The sequence below is a fragment of the Doryrhamphus excisus genome, chromosome 21 (genome assembly GCF_030265055.1).
Source record: "Doryrhamphus excisus isolate RoL2022-K1 chromosome 21, RoL_Dexc_1.0, whole genome shotgun sequence".
In the NCBI taxonomy this organism is placed as follows: domain Eukaryota; kingdom Metazoa; phylum Chordata; class Actinopteri; order Syngnathiformes; family Syngnathidae; genus Doryrhamphus; species Doryrhamphus excisus.
The window spans coordinates 11019049-11041449 of record NC_080486.1 but is presented as its reverse complement, the minus strand read 5'-3'; the positions used below and the strand labels follow the sequence as shown (position 1 = coordinate 11041449).

Sequence of the window (22401 nt, the reverse complement as noted above, 5' to 3'; positions counted from 1 at the left end):
GGTGCGTACAAACATTAGTACTTTGTTTTTAAAACATCCAAAATCGAGATTTCAGGTGAGTAACGTATCATTTATCGACAGAGAAATGAAATAATCTGATTGCTAGCTACTTCCGTCTCATGCTACGGAAGTTAGCATTTCGGAGTCGTCATTACAGAACAGTTCGCACAGAACAATGTCGAAAATGACAATAATTGAGTCTTAAAGAACACCAACTGTTTAATAAATAAAGTAAATGTAAGACTTTGATTACAATCCAGACGCAGAACATGACTTTTTTATTTGGAATACTAGTGGACGTTCTGGGAGCATACCGCCCCCTATTGGTTTGGGGTGTAAGTGTATTATTTTTAGCATAATTTTTTTTTAGTTAAGACAGCAAAAAGTTTAAAAAAACAAGTAAATACGTGCACTTACTTAAAAAAACTATTTAGATTTTCAATATATTAGTTTTAAAGAAAATAGAGGACTGTTATTTTTTTCTTCCAATGACGTAAATCCTTGTTGATGTTGCCTGTGGTGAAAGCTTGCAATTAGTGGTTTCTTTGGTTGATTAACTAAAACCTTTGTGACTAATGTGTTTGGATGTATCCACAGGTGTTACATCATTAAAGACATTTGCTATAAGTGACCCACTTTCCCGTAAATGTACCCTCAGGGGGGCTGGGCCCAGACAAAAGGCCCCACTTGGCCCCGGTGACCTTTTGAATTGTTTTGAGGCTCCTCGTTGCACGTTGGCCTTGTTTCCAGGATGTGTCTCACTTAGCCAAGTGGGGAATAACACTTTGTCGTGCAGCTGCATGTTTGTGAGAGTGTGTTTTTGTCAAGGCATGCCTCGGTGTGAGTCCCCTGGCAGGGGTTTCCTGGAAGAGGGAGATAAAACGTTGCTGTAGGAGCTGCCGGACGGCCATTTTTATTGAGTCCAGCAGCCATTACAGGACTTGTTTTGGACCTTGGTGTTTGCTTGGGACACATAGGGTTGTTCACCCCTCAGCGGACTTTCATTCTGAGAAAGATGGCAGTCGTGTTGAAGCTGCTACTGGTGTGTGTTGTTGGAGGAGTCGTTTTGCGGTCCGCCGAGGCCCTGACTGCTTATGAGCAGCTCCCAGACGACTTCAAGAAAGGAGTGGACCTGGCTTTGGAGCATCTCAACTCCCATGAAGGGGTGCAACACCATTTTCGCTTTCTGAGAAGTCTGGAAAAGTCAGACGTGGAGGTAACGTTGCCAGTTTGCTTTGTTTTTTATGTTTTTGTGTAGTTCAAGCAAAATTAAGCATTTTAATTCAATTTAACTGCAGGTTTTGATTTTCAAATTAATCTCACGGTGCATTCAGGGACCCTTGGTCTTTCCAGCATTGTTTCGTAAACATCAAATTTAATTATCTAATTTGTATCAATCATATTTACACTATCTATGGTTCATAGACAATAGGACACTATTAGTAAAAAGTTGGAAAGTTATATATTTTTTAAGCATAAGAAAAAAATTTGGAAAATTACCAAAAAAATACTGTGATTAAGAAACACACATACATAATTATTTAAACATATTTATATATTTTTTAATTTTTGCCTATATTTTTCAGTGATTGTGATGTGTTGCATGTCTTCCCTTTGTTTTGCAGTGTGGCTTTAACGTGAAATACTACTACCACCACTTTCAACTGAAGCCCACCAGATGTACCAAAGGAACCAATTCCACCAACGACAAATGTCCCTTCAGGGACGACCGAGTGAGAAATTAAATTATTTTTACTTTGCGTAAAAACATCTTAACTAAGTCATTAATTATACATCCTGCTTGACAGCCTCTGATGGACTGTGCCATGTGTTACAAGACTGAAGAAGACGGCATCAGAGCCGAACCTGTGCCTTACATTCACTGCATCCAGAGACGTAGACTCACCCAGGTATCTCCACTCTTCATAGATTGCATGGAATTTTTTTTAGAACACCATAATCAATTAATGGATGCACTATAATAACATAAATTAAATCAATTCCCTTAAAATATATGAGAAACACATTCATGCAGGTGTCCCAATATTTTTGTTCATGTGATGTATGTCCACACAGGTAATTTTTATTAATATTATGTTGTTTATCCTTGAATTAAAGGAAATGGTGACGACCAGGCAGGAGACCTGCAAACAAATGAACTACAACACAGGAGGTCTGACACTTTTAGCTGTGCAAATGTAACAAAAACACACACAAAAAGAGACATAATATTTGATAAGATACTAACAAATCATAAAGTGTTGTGTTGTATAACAGCTTTTATGTGTTTTTGCCCAAAAATTGTAATATTAATTCATTAAAAATGTAATTTCACGTGCCTGTGTTGTTATACTTCACTTTTATGCTTGATGGCGCGGCACGTGCAGACGACTACCATTGTCTACCTTGCAGCACGTGCCGAGAGCAAACTATCTTACAGAGGTCTCACTCTCACTAAATATAAATAAAGAGGTGCTAAATATAGCGGGAGAATGGTGATTACGACACACATGTGCGATTACAACACTCCTATTTCCACTCAGGTGATCATGACATGTAAAATCGTCATCACGAGCCAGCAGAACATTTCACACTTTAATGGGAATTAAACACGGAAAATGGGGCAGCAAAACAAGAGCTGCTTGTAATGTTCTGACCCTCCCAGTTAGCTAAACTGGGTCACCAAGATTACATGATAAACATATTGTACAGTATTAAACAAATAACAATTTTAATTTTAATATCAGTGACCCGTGAGTGTTTAAATTCATGTTTCCACTAGATGGCAGAAGAGTTGTGCTAGCTTCTACTTGACTCGAGTACTACCGCATTCTTTGAAATGAGAGCTCAACAGCAATTCTCGTTGCAGGTGTTTGCTTGAACCTATAAGTGATTAAAAGTTTAAATCAGTTTAACACTTTAATCTAGTTTCGGTTAAAATGTTTACATTCAATTAATAGCCAGTAAGTTTGTAGTGTGTTATGGCAACTAATATTCGCAGGCGCGCTGTTTTGTACCATTACGGTAACAGTGCTCCATCTGCTCACATACACTATGTGTGGGCGATACAGCATATTTTGTTATCGATCTGATACCGAGTGGATACAAGGCGAATATTGCCGATAACCATACTTTGTATTTAGAATTACAATTCCCAGCGTAATTGATTACTTATTTTAAAAATATTTTTAATAATTTGTTTATCGTGTTTTTTATCAAAATAAAACGGAAGAATATCTACACAGTAATGCAATTATTACAAATATCGATTTTAGCTCAAAGTAAATCAAATAGTAAAATGGCAAAAATACGTCATTCGAATAATTTGGGAAAATAAATTGAAATATTTAGACAAATATCAACCATACAACGCTAGTATCGATCAAATACCGATATTGCTCTTTGTTTCGTTATTTGGATCGGCCCACCCACTCCCTAGCACACACACACACACACACACACACATACAAGGTGCTGGCTTGAACAGAAGCTCACACACACACTGGGAGCTCGGCACCTATCGGCTTGGAGCATAAATTGTTCGTCCATAAAAGCCAGCGAGCCATGCAGCTACCGCATTGACTGGGAAGCTTTCCACGTCGGAGCCAAGGAACCTTCGGGCTAGCTAGGAGCGAGGGTTTAAGCTAGCAGTCTGAATTTTGTGTACTTCATTCCTAGCTAGCATTCCTACCTCCCAGTGTGGCTGCTATTTGCCCAAAAGGGGGTGTGGCGTTTGTCTCCACCAGGAAGAGAAACAAAGTGTTAAATCTTATTTTCTCAATGTAGCCGGCTGGAGAGAGAGAGAGAGAGAGATAGAGAGAGATAGATAGAGAGAGAGAGCGTCGTCCCGTGAGTATTCATCCCGCCTCCACGGCAGCGAAACAACGTAGGAAGGTGTCGGTGCTGGGGGTGGAAAAAAAGGGGGCTGTAGTTTGTCCCCAAACAGTCTGAAGATGACGATGTCCGTCCCGGAGAGGAAATCGGGATCGGAGGGGAAAGAGGAGGAGAGCGAGGATGAGAGTGAGATCTTGGAGGAGAGCCCCTGTGGACGCTGGCAGAAGCGCAAAGAACAGGTAAGGTGGGCGTGTCTACGTACGTGAGTCTTGGCACGTACGTAACGTACGTGAGTGTGATACTTGGGTACATTTTAATACAATACACGTTGTTGTGTTTGCAAAGAAACAAATACATTATTTTGCTAGTTTCGTCATTTTATCACTGTTTTAAGTTTACTGAAGGCAAACATTTTGTTCCAAAAAATCTCAGAAAACATACGTTAAATTCATTTAATTTTAATTAATTTTCTGGAAAAATATTGCGTATTATTTTTTATGTATTTTGTGTACTTTTTATGTTTTTATTTTTTATGTTTCCGAACACACATTTATGTTTCCAAAAAATGAAACGTTGAGTCTTTAACGTGGACGAAAACACGTGACTTGATTGTTTTCGGCGTTTCAGAAAACATACGTTAAATTCATTTAATTGTAATTAATTTTCCGGAAAAAAATCACTTATTATTTTTCATGTTTCCGAACAAATATTTGTTAAATTTATGTTTCCAAAAAATTTTACGTTGAGTCTTTAACACGTTACTTGATTGTTTTTGGCGTTTCAGAAAACATATTAAATTAATATATATTTTTTTAAGTTTTCAGGAAAAAAATCGCTTATTATTTTTCATGTTTCCGAACAAATATTTGTTAAATTCATGTTCCCCAAAAATTTTACGTTGAGTCTTTAACGTGGACAAAAACATACTTGATTGTTTTCGGTGTTTCAGAAAACATACGTTAAATTAATATAATTTTAATTAAGTTTTCCGGAAAAAATGCATATTATTTTTGATGTTTTTCCAAACACACATTTATTAAATTTATGTTTCCGAAAAATGAAACGTTGAGTCTTTAATGTGGACAAAAACACGTTACTTGATTGTTTTCGGTGTTTCAGAAAACATACGTTAAATTAATTGAATTTTAATTAAGTTTTCCGGAAAAAAATCAGGTATTATTTTTGATATTTCCGAACAAACATTTAAATAATATAAATATATGTTCCCAAAAAATGAAACGTTGAGTCTTTAACATGGACAAAAACACATTACTTCGTTAAATACTCTCAATTGTCTTGACGAAAACACGCGTACAAGGTTAGCAGAATTGACAGTGAAATCTGCCTAGCAACAAGTGACAAGCATAGCATTGTGACGTTCTACTTTCCTGATAGCTAATAGCTAATCTTAATTCATTACACTCCATAATGTGCGCCATACCTCACTAAACAAGCTACTAGCTGTATCGTGACTATTCCTTATCACATAGCTAGTGCGGGGGGCCTTTTGCGACTCAGCGAGTTGAGATAAAACTTTAAACACGAAGGTTATCTCTCTTTCACACAACCCCTTTCGCCTCTGCCCATGTCACCTGACCTCGCACCGCCACGTCGGAAAGAACCCGCGGCCTTTTGCAACCCTTGCCTGGTGTTGTTCCACCTATTGATTAATTAACTATAGCGACTCCATTACTCCCCAGTCACCCCCTGCTTAGCGCATCAATAAGAGCTGCGTGTTTGATGAGGTCGTTAGATCACGTGACTCCGTTTTTGAAGCATGCTTGCACGTAAACAAACATACTGTAGCTCATACACAAGGGAATTATACAGTGACAAATACGCCCTCTAGTGGCTGTGAGCAGTATTGGACAGTCAATTCCAGCATACATATATAGAAAGCATTATTTTCGCCTACATTTTAATAATTATACAACGCAAACCTGCGTTATTAGTCGCCATCTTACTCCCGCTTTCTTTACACTCGACAAACCTGCTCCGTATCTTCTCGAAGAGCACGCATAGCCGCTAACTCAGTCAGTGTGTCAAAGTTCAAGCAGAATTCACGCTGCTTGATTTGTTATTGAGCTAGGGTATTAAAATAAACACACGTCACATGCTTCACTTGCTGGCTTAATCCCCGTGGCTCTGAAGGAAGGCCCTTTTTTTTTTTCTTCAGGCATTTCTTTAGGCAGCTTGACAGGAAATCAATCAAAATCGGCGCTATGATTGCGTGAAAGTCAGGTGGTTGAGTCACTTGTCGATCGTCCAGAATGGCGACATTTTGGAAAGACGGGAGGAAGTGTGTCCAAATCAGATGCATGAGAATGCAAACGACCACGTGTTCGATTCCTGTGCCAATGAACGTATAGCAGTCTGTCTTTGAGGTACCGTAACAGTGATGTACTGCACAAAATACTACAATCAGCCACTACTACTATTCTGGTGTGTGTTGATATGCTCTGTTTTATGACCTAGAAGTGTTTGACCCGGGCTAACATTAGATTAGATACAGCGACGAGCAGATTCTGCTGAGTCAGCATTCAAAACAAAACAGCAGTACCCGTGTGAAGATGTTGTTTAGTCACAAGTCTGAGTGTGTCTTTTTTCGTCACAACATGTCTCCTGACTTGCGAGAAGTCGCTTCAGATTAGGATCACAGAATAATTTCACTCAGGCGATGATGTTGACGTGCAATTTCCTGTTTACTTACGCCGCGTTCCCAGCAAATTAAAGCAAAGACAACCAACTTTTTTGTCCTCAAGATGCCTGACCCTAGCCCTTTAAGTGCAATCAAACGTGTTATTGAAGGTCCACCGTGGTGCAAAATTGGTTATTAAATAAAAAATCTATCACTTCACATCAATATGTGATAATAATATCATCCGAAATGAAAAATAATTTCATAATTTTGCCGACTTCAGTATATCGCCATGTGTCTGTTTTCCTCGTCTCTCGCCGCCAAACACACAGGAAGTGGCTTCGCTCTGTACATGGCTTTCAGCACCTCGGAGCGTTTCTTCCATAATACACAACAGCATGAGGGTAGAGGCGGGGCCACTAGCATACACACAACGCAGTGCAGAGGAGTAGTTTGCAATACATTGTTGTATATTCTGCCTTGTTGTATTGTCTCGTGAACTGAGCGTTTTCGTCGCACCCATACTGGTCTCCTGACTCCCGACGTACAATTTTGTAATTTGTAAAAAAAAATTTTAACTTTGTAAAAATGTCTCTATTATGTCTTAGTAGTATCAACATTTCGATTAAAATTAAATTTTATTTCGAGAACATTCGGCGGGCCAATAAAAATGATGCTGCGGGCGATAAATGGCCCCTGGGCCACACTTTGGAGACCACTGAGCTAACACAATGCAACCTATAGTATGTACAATTAAAGGCAAAATGGAGTGCAGTATTTGGCAGCAACCAACAGAGGCGCTGTTGTGCTTTTGCAAAGTGCTGTCTCATTGATTGCGTCTTCGTTTTCAACGTTCCTGTCACCGCAGCCGGACATTTGCCACGTGGATGTTTCCTCAGTGTTGGAATTTCGTGTGGAATGTGTCAGAGCCGTGACGAAAACAAATACCCGCCATCAATAACAATAAGATGCATTTTACATTATTGAACATTATCACAAAGGGGAATCAGACACTAATACAAGGTGCGAGACCTTGCCCTTTTTTCCTGACAGCAGCGGGCGGCGGGGTTATTGACCGTGGCCACACCCACCTTGAATGCCTTTGCATTCTTTTCAAGGCTGCGCAACACTCTAAAAGTGCATTAGAGAGCATTTACGCGCAATTGGACCGCGTCGGAGGATGTCTGGATCACAGTCATGAGACACTAATGCACAACTCTTCTGTGCCGGAAGAGCCCGCCCTGTTTTATGAATCATGGCCAGTCAAGAATCGAGCTATAAAAGGTTTGATTCCTTGTTTTGGATGAGACTAAGCTGTTATAAAAGGAATATTCTTATATTTAAAGAAAAGTTCTTTACGACCTTCTAAATATAATTTTTAACATCATTAGAGCTCTTTCGACTTGAAATAACACCCCTACAGTCAATTTTTTTGTTTTAATTTAAGATTATTGGGGTTTATGTGCCTCATCAAAACATTTCAGCAACATTACTGACACCTAGTGACCAGTGCAGAATACTACATATCATTTATCTATTTTTTTCTTAATTTAGATTAAAAAATATGTTAAAAAAATGCTTCAATTACACAAATGCACAACTATTCTGTGCCGGAAGAGCCCGCCCTGTTTTATGAATCATGGCCAGTCAAGAATCGAGCTATAAAAGGTTAGATTCCTTGTTTTGGATGAGACTAAGCTGTTATAAATGGAATATTCTTATATTTAAAGCACAGAAAAGCTCTTTACGACCTTCTAAATATAGTTTTTAACATCATTAGAGCTCTTTCGACTTGAAATAACACCCCTATAGTCAATTTTTTTGTTTTAATTTATGATTATTGGGGTTTGTGTGCCTCATCAAACATTTCAGCAACATTACTGCCACCTAGTGACCAGTGCAGAATACTACATATCATGTATCTATTTTTTTCTGAATTTAGACCAAAAAATATGTAAAAAAAATGCTTCAATGACACTAATGCACAACTATTCTGTGCCGGAAGAGCCCGCCCTGTTTTATGAATCATGACCAGTCAAGAATCGAGCTATAAAAGGTTTGATTCCTTGTTTTGGATGACACTAAGCTGTTATAAATGGAATATTCTTGTAGTTAGAGCATAGAAAAGCTATTTTCGACCTTCGAAATATCGTTTTTAACATCATCAGAGCTCTTTCGACTCGAATTAACACCCCTGTAGTCAATTTTTTTGTTTTAATTTAAGATTATTGGGGTTTGTGTGCCTCACCAAACATTACAGCAACTTTGCTGACATCTAGTGACCAGTGCAGAATACTACATATCATTTAGATATTTTTTTTCTTAATTTAGACCAAAAAATATGTAAAAAAAATGCTTCAATGTTACTAAGCTGTTATAAATGGAATATTCTACAGTTTTTAACATCATCAGAGCTCTTTCGACTTGAAATAACACCCCTATAGTCAATTTTTTTTTTTAGTTTAATATTATTGGGGTTTGTGTGCCTCACCAAACATTACTGCAACATTACTGACACCTAGTGACCAGTGTAGAATACTACATATCATTTATCTATTTTTTTCTTAATTTAGACCAAAAATATAGTAGAATTTGCTTCACTGCGTGTATTTCTTGCCTGGTAACAGGCTGTATTAAATCAAGTAATACATTTTTTGACCTACTTGCTAACAATAAGAAGCTACCACTTTGAAAACTGAATCAATGTCATCAATTGACGTGTGTCGACTGTGGAAAATGAAGTGTCCTTTTTCCCTTCAATAAGGTCCCCACTTTGCATCGGACAACAAAGTCATCGTCTCTTAGATGTTTGGCTATCTGATAAGAGAAGCAATTTCCAGAAGGCCGATAATAACGATGCATGAATTGACGTGGACGTCGTTTTCCTCGGATGAAATAATCAAATTGTGCCACACAAGCGGAAATTGCCGTAATTGTGCTGCGGGATGGGAAAGTGACTTTGCATTCCGAATTGGAATGTTTGGTTTTGTTGCTGCAGGCGCCCATCAATCACACACTATTGTTATTATTATGATTATTATTAGTCATTTATGGGACAGGGGTCATGTATTTATTGTGATGTTTCAGTGCATGCATCCACGGCGTATAGCGGCACGCTGCTGAAATGTACCCAGGGAATAGTCTGCGTCGCCGGGATTGCTCCGTCTCGTCGCTTGAGAGGATAAGCGCTATAAACCTCTTAGGCTGCAAACAGCTCTGAGCCCATGATGGAGAGAAGCCATTTTTTTTTTTTTCATTCATATCCGCTCTCCGCCGCTTGTATGGGACGCCTTCTTTAGCGAGCTGGGCTAGTTCTAGCTCTAGAGAGTCTTCACACACCCTGGGAAAAAAAAAGCGGTTTATCCTGCTCTACTGTGATGTTTCTTGGCTACAGACGCTGCACTGCAGTACGGCTGCATACGTATTTCCTGCTTTGTCGTTTAGCGCAGGCACAATCCCAGCACTCTATATCTTCATTTGCATTTTTTTTAAGTAACAGGAAGCAGGCCAGGTATAGGCAAGAGAAACAAAAACACCCTTTTTTTCTTTTTAGGAGAACTCGTGGAACTGATGATGGTTTTCCAGGAACTGGAAAAAGGCCAATCTGTGTTTAAAAAAAACCTCCTCACTGCTCATGTTATATGTTTAAACTGCACGGTGACATATACACGCTAGATAATTATGTAAGGCGGAGAAAGCATAGACGGCAACTTGATAGCAGAGTTGTAAAAGGTTTTATCTTTCACGCCTGACACTTTTTCTTTTTTTTTTTTTTTTTAAACCAGCCATGTGGTCACGCCAAGTGTTTTCTTCACTTCGTGTTCTCTTAGCAAAATGTAGTTGACACGGCTACAACTACGACTCAAAGCTTGCTAGTCAATTATTGAACACAGTCCAAACAATGGTAAAGCAAGACATGTAGATATGCTAAAAAGTTAGCATCTGGGCTTTGAGATATGATGATTTTTTTTTTTTGCACATTTTTGTTGTTGTTCATTTTACAAATGGACTAAATTAATTAATAAATTAACTGAATTAATCTTTCGAAATTCATATTTTTGGCAATGTTATACATTCATCCCCATAATATTTTGACTTTATTTTCATACATTATAACTTTTTTCTCAACCTAATTTTACTCCCCAAAATTACAACTTTATTATTATTATTATTATTATTATTATTTGTCATATTATGACAAAAAACAACATATTTTTTTCTTTAATATTATGGGTTTATTCTAGTAAAATCACAACTGGATTATGACTTTTTTTTCATTCCCATAATTTTTGACTTTATTTTCATAAATTATAACTTTTTTACCTCCCAAACTTATAGTTTTATTTTGTTTTATTTCACATATTATGACTAAAAAACTACTTAAAAAAATTATTTAATGTTTCCACTCTATGCTGCTTATTTTTCCTCTTAATATTACAGGTTTATTTTTGTAAAATCACAGCTGGATTATGACTTTTTTTATCCCCATAATATTTTGACTTAAATGATAACTTATAACTTTTCTGATGTTATGACAAAAAAAACAACATATTTTTTTTCTTTAATGTTTCAAAAAATAAGACATATTTCAACTTCATGCTCCTAAAATCATGTTATTTGTCTTCTTAATATCACAACATCAAATGAGGACGTTATTCTTGTAAAATAACTGCACTTTGTACACCCCAGATTTAACCCAGTAATGACTGAAGCATTGAAACAAGCCAGCAACTTAATATCAAGCTCCTTTGTTTACATGTGACTGCAACTAGTAAGGACCCAACTGAGATCTTTCTGATTTCCCAGCCGTCTTGAATGCACTGCAGCAGGGCAACACTGACTGCAAGGCAAACAGCAGGGCGGCGCCACACTCGCTTTATTTATGTAGTCTGCGTTATGAAGGACTCTTATCAAGTGTAGAAATAAGTCAAGAATCACGGCTCTGACCTTGTGGGCTCGTTTGATTGGTGGAAGCAGAGGGGTGTGACTGTGGAGTTAAGAGTCATACTCGAACAGATGTTTATTGGCTGTGGTGCAAAGGTATCCGGATCGTCAGGTGGATCCGTGTCCTGCAGGCTAATGGCAGATTAAAACCTCGTTTCTCAAGAGGAGTGAGCTCACAAAGGGTGAAAGTCTTACATAACAAGGCTTGCTATGCGCGTCACGTCCCGGTCGGCCGGGCGGCCGGCTGGCGCAGCTCGCCGCGCTTTCAATGCGCCCCTCCCTCGCCTGCCGTCGTCACGTTGATAATAGGAAGAAGGACGGCTGCGGTAACCTCGGCAAACATGACATCTAATTGTCTGGTGAAGGCGACTCTGGAACGGGAAAATGAAGATGTGATGAAAACCGAGCCCCGTCGACCCCCATGTGACCTTGTCTGTAATGTCGCAACACCGTCGGCTGCCAACGTCACAATAAACATTCATACCCATATCTGATCCTAAACACACTGTAACAAACTGTAGCTCATATCGTTGTTGCCGCTGGACTACCCAGCATGCCTTGTGGCGCTTGTAAATAACAGTTTCAGCTGCTGCTTTATATGGATGGGTTGTGTTTTCGTTTTGTTGCACCGTGAGCAAGCATGTCGACAATAGCCACCACAGGAAGTACCAAACAGGAAGTAAAAAGCCAACAACATGATATTGTGTTTACCACACTGCTTATTACAGTTGTAAAGGGGGTGCTATTTCATCTTTAGAGGGCTCTAATAATGTTTAATATCCTATTTAGAAGGTCTAACATGTGATTGTGTCTACTGCACTGCTTATTACAGTTGTGAAGGGGGTGTTATTTCATTTTTAGAGGGCTCTAATAATGTTTAAAATCCTATTTAGAAGGTCTAACATGCTATTGTGTCTACAGCACTCCTTATTACAGGTGAAAGGGGGTGTTATTTCATCTTTAGAGGGCTCTAATAATGTTTGAAACCCTACTTAGAAGGTTTAACATGTTATTGTGTCTACCGCACTATTTATTACAAGAGAAAGGGGGTGTTATTTCATTTTTAGAGGTCTCTAATAATGTTTAAAACCCTATTTAGAAGGTCTAACATGTTATTGTTTCTACCGCACTGCTTATTACAAGTGAAAGGGGGTGTTATTTTATCTTTAGAGGGCTCTAATAATGTTTAAAATCCTATTTAGAAGGTCTAACATGTTATTGTGTCTACCGCACTATTTATTCCAAGAGAAAGGGGGTGTTATTTCATTTTTAGAGGGCTCTAATAATGTTTGAAACCCTATTTAGAAGGTCTAACATGTTATTGTGTCTACCGTAGTGCATATTACAGTTGTAAAGGGGGTGTTATTTCATTTTTAGAGGGCTCTAATAATGTTCAAAACCCTATTTAGAAGGTCTAACATGTTATTGTGTCTACCGCACTGCTTATTACAGTTGTAAAGGGGGTGTTATTTCATCTTTAGAGGGCTCTAATAATATTTAAAATGCTATTTAGAAGGTCTTACAAGGAAAATATTCAATTTATACATCAGGAATCTCACTCATCACGGGCAGGTCTGGGATCAGTTGACCGCCATTCATTCTAAACTTAATTAAACTGACCTGACAGGAAGACTAGCGTCCATGGCGGATGACATGTCATTCATCACATTTAAATTAGGAAAGGTGCATTTAATATTTGGTGTCATGTTGTTATGTCATCACGCTGAAAACACACGCACACACATGCTTTATTGTGGTGGGTTGGGAGTCGTACATGTGACATCTCGGGGCTGTAGACGGTTAGAGAGAGAGAGAGTGAGAGAGAGAGAGTGTGTGTTGCTGGCTGGCGAAGGTCAGTAAGCGGTCAGTGGCTCAGGGCGCTGGCACTGGCGGGACATGGCGAGGAGGCGGGACCGAGCCGAGCAATGAGGGCACTAGCGTACAAAGTAAATATCTACTGTAGTAAAGTATATCGCATACAGGACACATAAAGACTTGAACGCATCATTTCAGCCTCATTTGCGTACACCCGTTGTCTGGCATCCATAAAATATTTATGCGACGTGGGGTGCCGGCTCGTGGGTGGAAGGACGAGGACGGCTGGCGATGGCGTATGCAAACGAGTGGGCCACACAAGGCCGGGCCGTCACCACTCCGACTCTCAGACAAAGATCTTCTTTCATTTATCGCCGTGACAACCGCATACGCTTTAGCTAAGTGTGCATTGAATATAATACACAAGGCTAAGATGCACTTTCCGCTAATGTTGATATTTAATGAACACCTAAGCCACCGCTTCGGGATATTTTGGTAATTTTTTCCCCCCAGGAATTTATCCCCTGAGTGGCCTTCTTGATGCGCCTCTCCTGTTATTTTTACCTGCCTTTTCCCTCTCGTAGCTTTGGAGCTGTTTATTTTCCCCTCCTGTACTTTCAATAGTTTCAAGTCAAGCTTTTTACTTCACGTCAGCGGATTTCTGACACGGGTTGGCAAAGACCTTGTATGGATTCTCGTGTCCTTACGAGAACCACAGCTTTCTGGTTTTGGCTCTAAAGGTTGCATGTTCTTCCTGGACTTGATTAGAGATAACATTGGCAAATTTTGGAGTAATTTTCTATGTAAATACATCAACGAAATAATAAAAAATATATATATTCAAAATAAAAAAATACCTAATTAAAAGTGTAAAAAAAATAAGTAAATAAATAAAAATGACATAAATAAAATTATTTAAAAAATATTAATTAATAAATAATAATATATGAAAATAAATAATAATAAAACGACTCAAATACTACATGTAAAAAATAATAAATGTAAATAAAAATTACTTCCATAAAATGAAATTGTAAAAAATAAATACAATGAATATAAATGATAATGACTTGAATAAAAGTGTAAAGAATTTAAACAAAAATTTATAAAAATAATTTAAAAATGTTTTAATAAAAAATGTTTATAAAATAAAAATATACAGATAATAATAATAATAATAGGTGTCTAAAAAAGTGTAGAAGTGTATAAAAAAGACTTCAAGTTAAAAAAAATGACAAACAAAAGTTAAAAAATAAATATAATTACTTAAAAGTTAAAACTATATAAACAAATAGTAAAACTAACTTAAAGTGTAAAAAATATAAAATAAATAAAATCAAAAATGAACTAAAATAACTCATAAAAATGGAAAATGACTTCAATAAAAGCGTAAAGATTAAATAATAAAAATAAAATGAGAGAAATTGTAAAGAAGACAAATACCCAAATAAACGTGTAAACAATAAACACAACAATAAAAAGGAGTGGAATAAGAGTGACCATTGGTAAACATGGCTCCCAGTTCGAGACCATCTAAGAAGCCCTTATTTAGCACAGTAGTTAGTGTTGTTGCGACACGAATACAGCGACTCTAAATCCCTCTACCGTCTCCCCGACGCCAGCCAATCTGATCCCAGGACTTGTTTACCCCTCTTAGGCTTTCCACGGCCATGCAACAGAACACCGCCACCCTCAAACGCCTCAAACTGTGTACTACGAGTGTTTCTCAACATCTCCACAAAGTAAACAGCCGAGCCCCTTGACGTCTGAAGCCAAGTGTCGCGATTGCACCCTGGCAGCTTTTCAGGGGAAGGAATCCCCCCCCCCGACCCCCCTCCCCTCGCCCCCGTTGCCTGCCAGTCCAGTTCCGGATCGGTAACACCGCTAATCAGATTATCTCCCAGTGAGTTGCAGTCGGGTGTATTGTCTGCAAAAGGAACCACTCTGAAAAACAACCACTAAGAAACAAACATAACCTCCTTAGGGGACGGAACGAGAGAATTAATAGCAGACTTTAGCGGTTCCTGTGGTCTGCTGGCTGAGCCCCCCCCACCACCACCCCCCACCCCCCGTTGAACAATCGCTCTCCTGTTGAGCTGCACACTGAAAGCTGTTTCATCGCCGTCGAGCGGCGCGGCGTGCGCGGTGACATCATGAAGGCCGATCTCTGTGCCGTTTATCAATGCCTAGCATTTAGTGCTAATGGCGGGTGTCGGGAGAGTGATCCGCCGGGCTGTCATTTTGATGCTACGGTAATGATAGAGTAGTTTCTAAATCAGACATCAGCAGAGTGATCACACATCGGCGGGCCTGATTCTTGAGCATATAAACGCTTTGAATGATATAACCGAAGGGTACTTAAGAAAGATCCCAGGGGGTCACCAGCAGAAAGGGATCTTGTTTATTCTTTAAAGCGAGGCAGCTTCTCATTTTCTGATAGAAATGCGTGAATAACAATAATAATAAGAAATGATTATCCGTTCATTTATTGAGAAGCGGGATTACCGGGAATTAGAGGTCTTGCACCAGGAACAGGAAACGGCGGGAGGTCGGCCATTCTGATCTGATGCACTAATATGATGTAATGAGCTACGCTAGGGGTGCTGTTATTAAGCAAGTAAACCAAAATGAACAGAAATGTTGTATTTATGGGCTGCACGGTGGTGGAGTGGTTAGCGCGGAGACCTCACAGCTAGGAGACCAGGGTTCAATTCCACTCTCGGCCATTTCTGTGCGGAGTTTGCATGTTCTCCCCGTGCATGCGTGGGTTTTTTCCGGGTACTCCGGTTTCCTCCCACATTCCCAAAAAACATGCTAGGTTAATTAGCGACTCCAAATTGTCCATAGGTATGAATGTGAGTGTGAATGGTTGTTTGTCTATATGTGCCCTGTGATTGGCTGGCCACCAGTCCAGGGTGTACCCCGCCTCTCGCCCGAAGACAGCTGGGATAGGCTCCCTCCCACATTCCAAAAACATGCTAGGTTAATTAGCGACTCCAAATTGTCCATAGGTATGAATGTGAGTGTGAATGGTTGTTTGTCTATATGTGTCCTGTGATTGGCTGGCCACCAGTCCAGGGTGTACCCCACCTCTAGCCCAAAGATGGCTGGGATAGGCTCCAGCACTCCCCTTGTGCGACCCTTGTGAGGATAAGCGGTATATAGAAAATGAATAAATGTTGTATTTATGCCCCCTGCAGGTGAGCCAAGGTAATGTCCCAGGTGTGGAGAGCGCCTCCCTGGCCATGGACACCGAGGAGGGTGTGGAAGTGGTGTGGAACGAGGTGCTTTTCTCAGATAAGAAGGTCTTCAAAGCACAGGAGGTACAAAAAAAAGTCTTTTCGTGGTCATCGTGGTCGTCTGTTATGCATCTTCAGCAATATTGTCAAATTTTTTTTATGTGCTGTATAGGAGAAGATCAAGGAGATGTTTGAGAACCTGATGCAGGTGGAACACCCCAACATCGTCAAGTTCCACAAGTACTGGCTGGACATGAAGGAGAGTCAGGCTCGGGTAGGCTCCCCCTCGTCCCTCCTTTTCTGGTCTTCATCTACATCAGGGGTCTCAAACTCAATTTACCTGGGGGCCACTGGAGCTAGGGTTCCAAAAAAAAAACATGGACATATACATAGACATGACAAAACACGACTATAGTCACATTTATACTTTTTTTATTTACAACATATTGCGCAACTGCAGGGTCTTGAGACACATGCTAACTCGCAAACTAGAGAGCTAGCGACCTACACGGTAGCCTTCAAGTTATTTCCTTTAAACTTAAATAGCCAAAAACTTACCACTTCCACACGGATAGGGAGGATAACTATTAACAGTTATTTAACCTTTTACATGAACATGAATCAAACGTAATAATTTTTTTCTGGGTACATGATACCATACAGCATCCATATCAAACTTGCGCGGGCCGCACTAACTAATTTTCATATCAAGGCGGGGGTCTCAAACATGTGGTCCGCGGGCCAAATGTGGCCCGCAGGACACATATCTACGTAGATGTGTCCGGCATTGAACAGTGCACCCTTTTCAGGTCATCTTCATCACTGAATACATGTCGTCGGGCAGCCTCAAGCAGTTTCTGAAGAAAACCAAGAAGAACCACAAGACCATGAATGTGAAGGTCAGTGCTGGTTCTCATCAGAGCGTGTTTTTTTTTTTTACACGCCAATCCATGTTTTAAACAGGATTAGTGGTTATGTAACGCGGCAGCCTGATGGTTCACCCATCGAGCGACGCTTTGAAACCTTCTGTCTGCCTGTCGAAATAATGCTGACTATTTCGCTGCAATTTATGTTGTGTTTTAGGCCTGGAAAAGATGGTGCACACAGATTCTCTCTGCCCTCAGGTACTGGATCATTTCTACTTTTTTTATTCCTTTTTCCTAATGGCTGTGCTCAGCAACCTTTATTTTTTATTTTTTTTAAGTTATCTGCACTCTTGCGATCCACCAATAATCCACGGCAACCTGACTTGTGACACCATCTTCATCCAGCACAACGGACTCATCAAAATCGGCTCAGGTGTGACCCCTGCTGGGCTTTACATGCCACTACAGCATGATTATCCAAATCTACTGATGTTAATTCGTGTATAATTCTCTTTCTGCAGTGTGGCATCGACTGTTTGTTAATGGTAAGGTGATTTGTTCTGCTTTTTTATTAATATTTAGGAATTTACTGTGACGTAGTGATTAATATTAATGAAGTTTTTTTTTTTCACAGTATTCCCGGACGCCAACGTTCAGGGAAAGGGGAGGCAGCATCGTGACGAGCAGCGGAATCTTCATTTTTTTGCACCAGAATACGGAAGTACGTTTAATGGAGTATAATGTTTCCTTCTCGTATGTTCTTGTCTTATTCCTCTTTTGTGCTTCCAGCCGGTGAAGATGACTATGCCATCGACATATTTTCCTTCGGTATTTGTGCTCTGGAGGTGAGAAAAGTGTCGCTTGAAAAGTGTTGCCGGTGTGTTAATGGATTATTTCAACCACTAGATGGCAGTGTTGGAGATCCAAGCCAATGGGGATGCTGCAGTGTCCAAGGAAGCCATCGTGAATGCGGGTCAATCCCTGGAAGATCCTCTCATGAGAGTGAGTTGAGTTTACGCTCATCATCTTGTAGTAGTCGGAATCACATGGAGATCCATGCCGGTTGTGTCGCACCTGGCAGGAGTTCACCCAATCATGTCTGCGTCATGACGCCAAGCTCCGTCCTACCGCCCACGACCTTCTATTCCACCGGGTCCTGTTTGAGGTCCACTCCCTCAAATTGCTGGCCGCCCACTGCCTCATTAACAACCAGTGTGAGTCTCCTTTTCGTGCGATTCCTGCTTAAGTAAGCACTTCTCGTATTGAAGTTTTAACCGTTTGCGTCGATAGACTTGCTTCCCGAAAACTGCGTGGAGGAGAGAACCAAGTCCTTTGACCCCAACGCTGTCATGGCGGAGATCAAGCATGAAGACAGGCTGGGAGTTCAGCTAAAGTAAAAAATCAAGCACCCTGGTATTTTTGGCAACGTGTAAAGATCACATATCGCTTGGAGTCCAGCGCTAACCGTGTTTGTTTAATTTCCGACAGGTATTCCCATGTGTCCCCTTTGGAATTGGATAAGTTTCTGGAGGATGTGAAGTGAGTATTCCAACCAAGTTGTGTACGTGATGGTACGCCATCAAAGGAGCCTCGACGTTAAACATTTTGTTTTTTCAGGAATGGGATTTACCCCTTGATGAACTTTGCTTCATCTCGGCCACACCCCGTCCCCCGCGCCCTCTCCTTGTCTCAGGAGCAGGTGGAGACGGTCAAGACGCCCACTCCTGAACCCCAGGAGATGGAAACCAGGAAGGTAAGCGGTTTCAGCACACAGTCATATTACCTTAAATTCCCGTGTGTAAGCTACGCCCACTAAATTTAGAAAAAAAATTATATTGTGGAACAAACGAGTCAGTGAGAACCAGTCGGCTCTTTATTTGACATGAATCAATCATGAGCTATGGAAAAACACTCACAACGAACTTGTCAGAGGGAGACTGACGTCATCGCAGCACCCCAATGAATGTTTTTCTCAGGCGCAATCCCTTAAAATGTTGTGGTTTTCTAAACTCATATTGGTACGTGTTTGTATATTTGTCAGGTGCACCTTTTTTTGGTGTTAAGTTGCCGTGTGATGAATTTAGTGCTGTTCCTGGAGAGATGACACTGTCAATCAGAGTCATGTTTTGGTACCGTTGTACTGTTTCCTCGAAGCGATTTGCACAGTATTTAAACTACTAATTAGTTGTATATTTGTCAGGTGCACCTTTTTTTGGTGTTAAGTTGCCGTGTGATGAATTTAGTGCTGTTCCTGGAGAGATGACACTGTGAATCAGACTCATATTTCTGTACCGTTGTACTGTTTCCTCGTGCGATTTGCACAGTATTTAAACTACTAATTAGTTGTGTATTTGTCCGGTGCATCTTTTTTTGGTGTTAAGTTGTTGTGTGATGAATTTAGTGCTGTTCTTGGAGAGATGACACTGTCAATCAGAGTCATGTTTTGGTACCGTTGTACTGTTTCCTTGTGTGATTTGCACAGTATTTAAACTACTAATTAGTTGTATATTTGTCAGGTGCACCCTTTTTTGGTGTTAAGTTGCCGTGTGATGAATTTAGTGTCAAACTACTAATTAGTAGTCGTTCTAATGTAAAGGATATTTAACCATGAATCACTTGTACTCTCATCCATACAAACTTTTTTTCTGTTTTGACTTATTATTTAAAGCGACAGCCTTTTAAAAGACGCGTTACTGACTGTTTTCCAGGTGGTTCAGATGCATTGTAACCTGGAGTCCAATGACGAAGGGACCAAAACTCATGTGAGTCAGGTAGTACATTCCTGTAAGGCTCCCCTTATAGGGCTCCATGTTGAATCCACATGATGATATCTGCCTTTCAAGTGAAGGGGTGATGAATAAAGGTGAGCTCAGTTTAATCCTGACTTTTTAATCTCTTTTCGTAGCTGTCTTTATTCCTCAAGATGGACGATAAACTTCACCGGCAGCTTAGCTGTGACATCCTTCCAAGTAGGTTTACCGCTACTGTGTCGTGTTTCTTTAAAATTGAGTAATCTTACCAAACGTGCTCTTTCCAGCCGACACTTCCAAAGACCTTGCAAATGAGCTCGTCCACTACGCCTTCATAAATGAGGTGCATTTATTTTGAACATCATCTAAAAGCAAAATAAAGCTGGTGTTGATGGAGGTGTTTTTGTTATGTGTTGTGAAGGAGGACATCGAGAAGGTGGCGGGGTTCCTGGAAGACGCTATCAATCGACACAGAGTACGAGCACTGGCCACCGGGAGCACAATGTGATAGAGGGGTAACGGCAGCTGGTGAACCCAGACAAATGGACGGAGAAGGGTAATTGGGGGGTGGTCGAAGGGCCACAGCCCGAAATGGAAGAATGCTGGATCTCGGGGTGTGGTGTGTGTGAAAATCACAGACGACTAAAGGAAGCAAAGGGAACAGAAGGCACCGCTTGTCGCAGGACCAGATGCATCATCAAAACAGCGAAAGATCGACAAAAAAGCCGCTTCCCCGAAAAAGGGCTCATCTGCCTTAACATGTTGGCAACTTTTCCATAATGCCTCTTTTTCCGGTGTGGTTTTATTTGACTTGCAAACGCAGCAGCCGTCTTTTCAAACGAATGTTTAAGCACGCATCGTTTTGCACTCTAGCCCAGTTTATTTTCTAATCTCCATTTTTATTAGTTTTGTCGATTCTCCATGCACCCTACAGTTATTCAGTGGACTTATTTATTTCGCTTTTACTGTGAAGCATTGCACAAGACGTCTTTATTTGTTGTTGTTTTTTTTGGTTTATTTGCGCTATAATATCTTTTTAACGTGCAAAGTAACATACCTCACTGCACTCCTTGGCTCAAAGGTTACTTCTCCCAAACGAGCAACGAGCGACGATGCCTGTCTTTTAGCCTGTAGTGCTCTTAAAGAGGGTTTCCCCTCTGTCAAATTATTGTTCTGAATGCCAAAGACTTGCAAAAGTGCCTGATACGGCAGTGTTCTTTGGACTAAAACAAATTCATACGAAAAACGGCATCCAAGCTAATTGATTAATTTGGACTGTACCGTGGAAGCCAGATCTCGATTGTGTGCGATTGTGCAAAGTCAAATGAGCGTCTGAATGTGCAAATGAACTTTAGCTTTGACTCCCAGCTCACTAAGAGTTGCAGATTTTGTATATTGGGTGTAAATATCAGTGCATCATCTCCTGTAGCTTTTATTTGACAGTTTTAGTTCACCATAACAAGACAAAAAATCATGTTTTTCCCTGAATCTGTTCCATTATTGTCTTAACTCCGTGTAGGGGTGTCATGAAGTACAAATCTGCCCAAATATTATTTGAATATGTAGCATTAGTACTGCCAGTATGCAGAACATGTAGTGTAGGCTGTAGAAAAAATACAAAAACATAATATCTGAGTATAAATGAGAAATATTTTTAATTCTACAATCACACCCACACTTATCAGATCGATCCATACCGCAAAGGATTAAATTAGACATTAAATGTTTGTGGCTTGTCTATAGTCTTTTTATTCTACGGATTCATAATTTTATTCCAAACTGCTGTACAATGGTTGCTTCAAGTTTTACTTTGCTTATCGGTGTTTCCCTGCAGACAAAGAGTCCAATATCTTCCCAGATATTCACCTTCTATATAGGCTGTGCAGTACATATTTGTGGCTTTAATAGGGGGTTTACTATGGATCCAGTTCCAATGTGAAACAGTGCCACTTCTCGCTCTTTTTATGATCTTGTCAGCTGCATGTCTTAAAAGCCTGCGACCATTCAAAAGTTTGCCTTTGACGGTAACAATTCGGTTGCATAGCGGAAGGGGTCTGATGAAGAAAATGAATGTTTAAATTTCGCAAACATTGTAGGAAATAAATATTATTATTGGTCTTATTTTGTCAAATTGACTTTTAACCGTGATTCTGTTGAATGAAACTTGCCTTTGGATGTGTTCTACTTCAGCATTTGTAAAATAAACAAAAGAAATTGTAGCAATGGCATTGAAATAAATAAAAGTATGTGACAAACTGATTGTGTTTATTGCGGTTACATTCATTTGGAATAAAAACACGAGGCACTACTTCCTG

General features: G+C 39.9%; 1 protein-coding gene across 2 annotated transcripts; it reads left to right on the top strand.

Moving 5' to 3' along the window:
* Positions 1–3464: 3464 nt before the first annotated feature.
* On the top strand, positions 3465–22345 carry nrbp2b (nuclear receptor binding protein 2b). Of its 2 annotated transcripts, none has more exons than XM_058060775.1 (18): positions 3465–4073; positions 16432–16554; positions 16643–16744; positions 17280–17369; positions 17554–17594; positions 17675–17769; positions 17858–17881; positions 17971–18057; positions 18126–18181; positions 18243–18338; positions 18418–18550; positions 18627–18729; positions 18825–18875; positions 18954–19089; positions 20045–20098; positions 20242–20305; positions 20374–20429; positions 20508–22345. In XM_058060775.1, exons 1-18 carry the CDS (start codon positions 3954–3956, stop codon positions 20592–20594), a joined length of 1518 nt encoding a protein of 505 aa, XP_057916758.1. In that variant the 5' UTR covers positions 3465–3953; the 3' UTR covers positions 20595–22345. The 2 variants fall into 2 exon arrangements, with proteins under 2 accessions (XP_057916758.1, XP_057916757.1); XM_058060774.1 differs by having other exon boundaries at positions 20045–20107.
* Positions 22346–22401: the final 56 nt, after the last annotated feature.

Bases quoted from the DNA above. Each gene is read 5' to 3' on its own strand.
- nrbp2b (XM_058060774.1), top strand. From the start codon at position 3,954: ATGACGATGTCCGTCCCGGAGAGGAAATCGGGATCGGAGGGGAAAGAG. The intron at 16,745-17,279 runs GTAGGCTCCCCC...CACCCTTTTCAG, and splicing joins TGAAGGAGAGTCAGGCTCGG to GTCATCTTCATCACTGAATA. The intron at 18,339-18,417 runs GTGAGTTGAGTT...CGCACCTGGCAG, and splicing joins TGGAAGATCCTCTCATGAGA to GAGTTCACCCAATCATGTCT.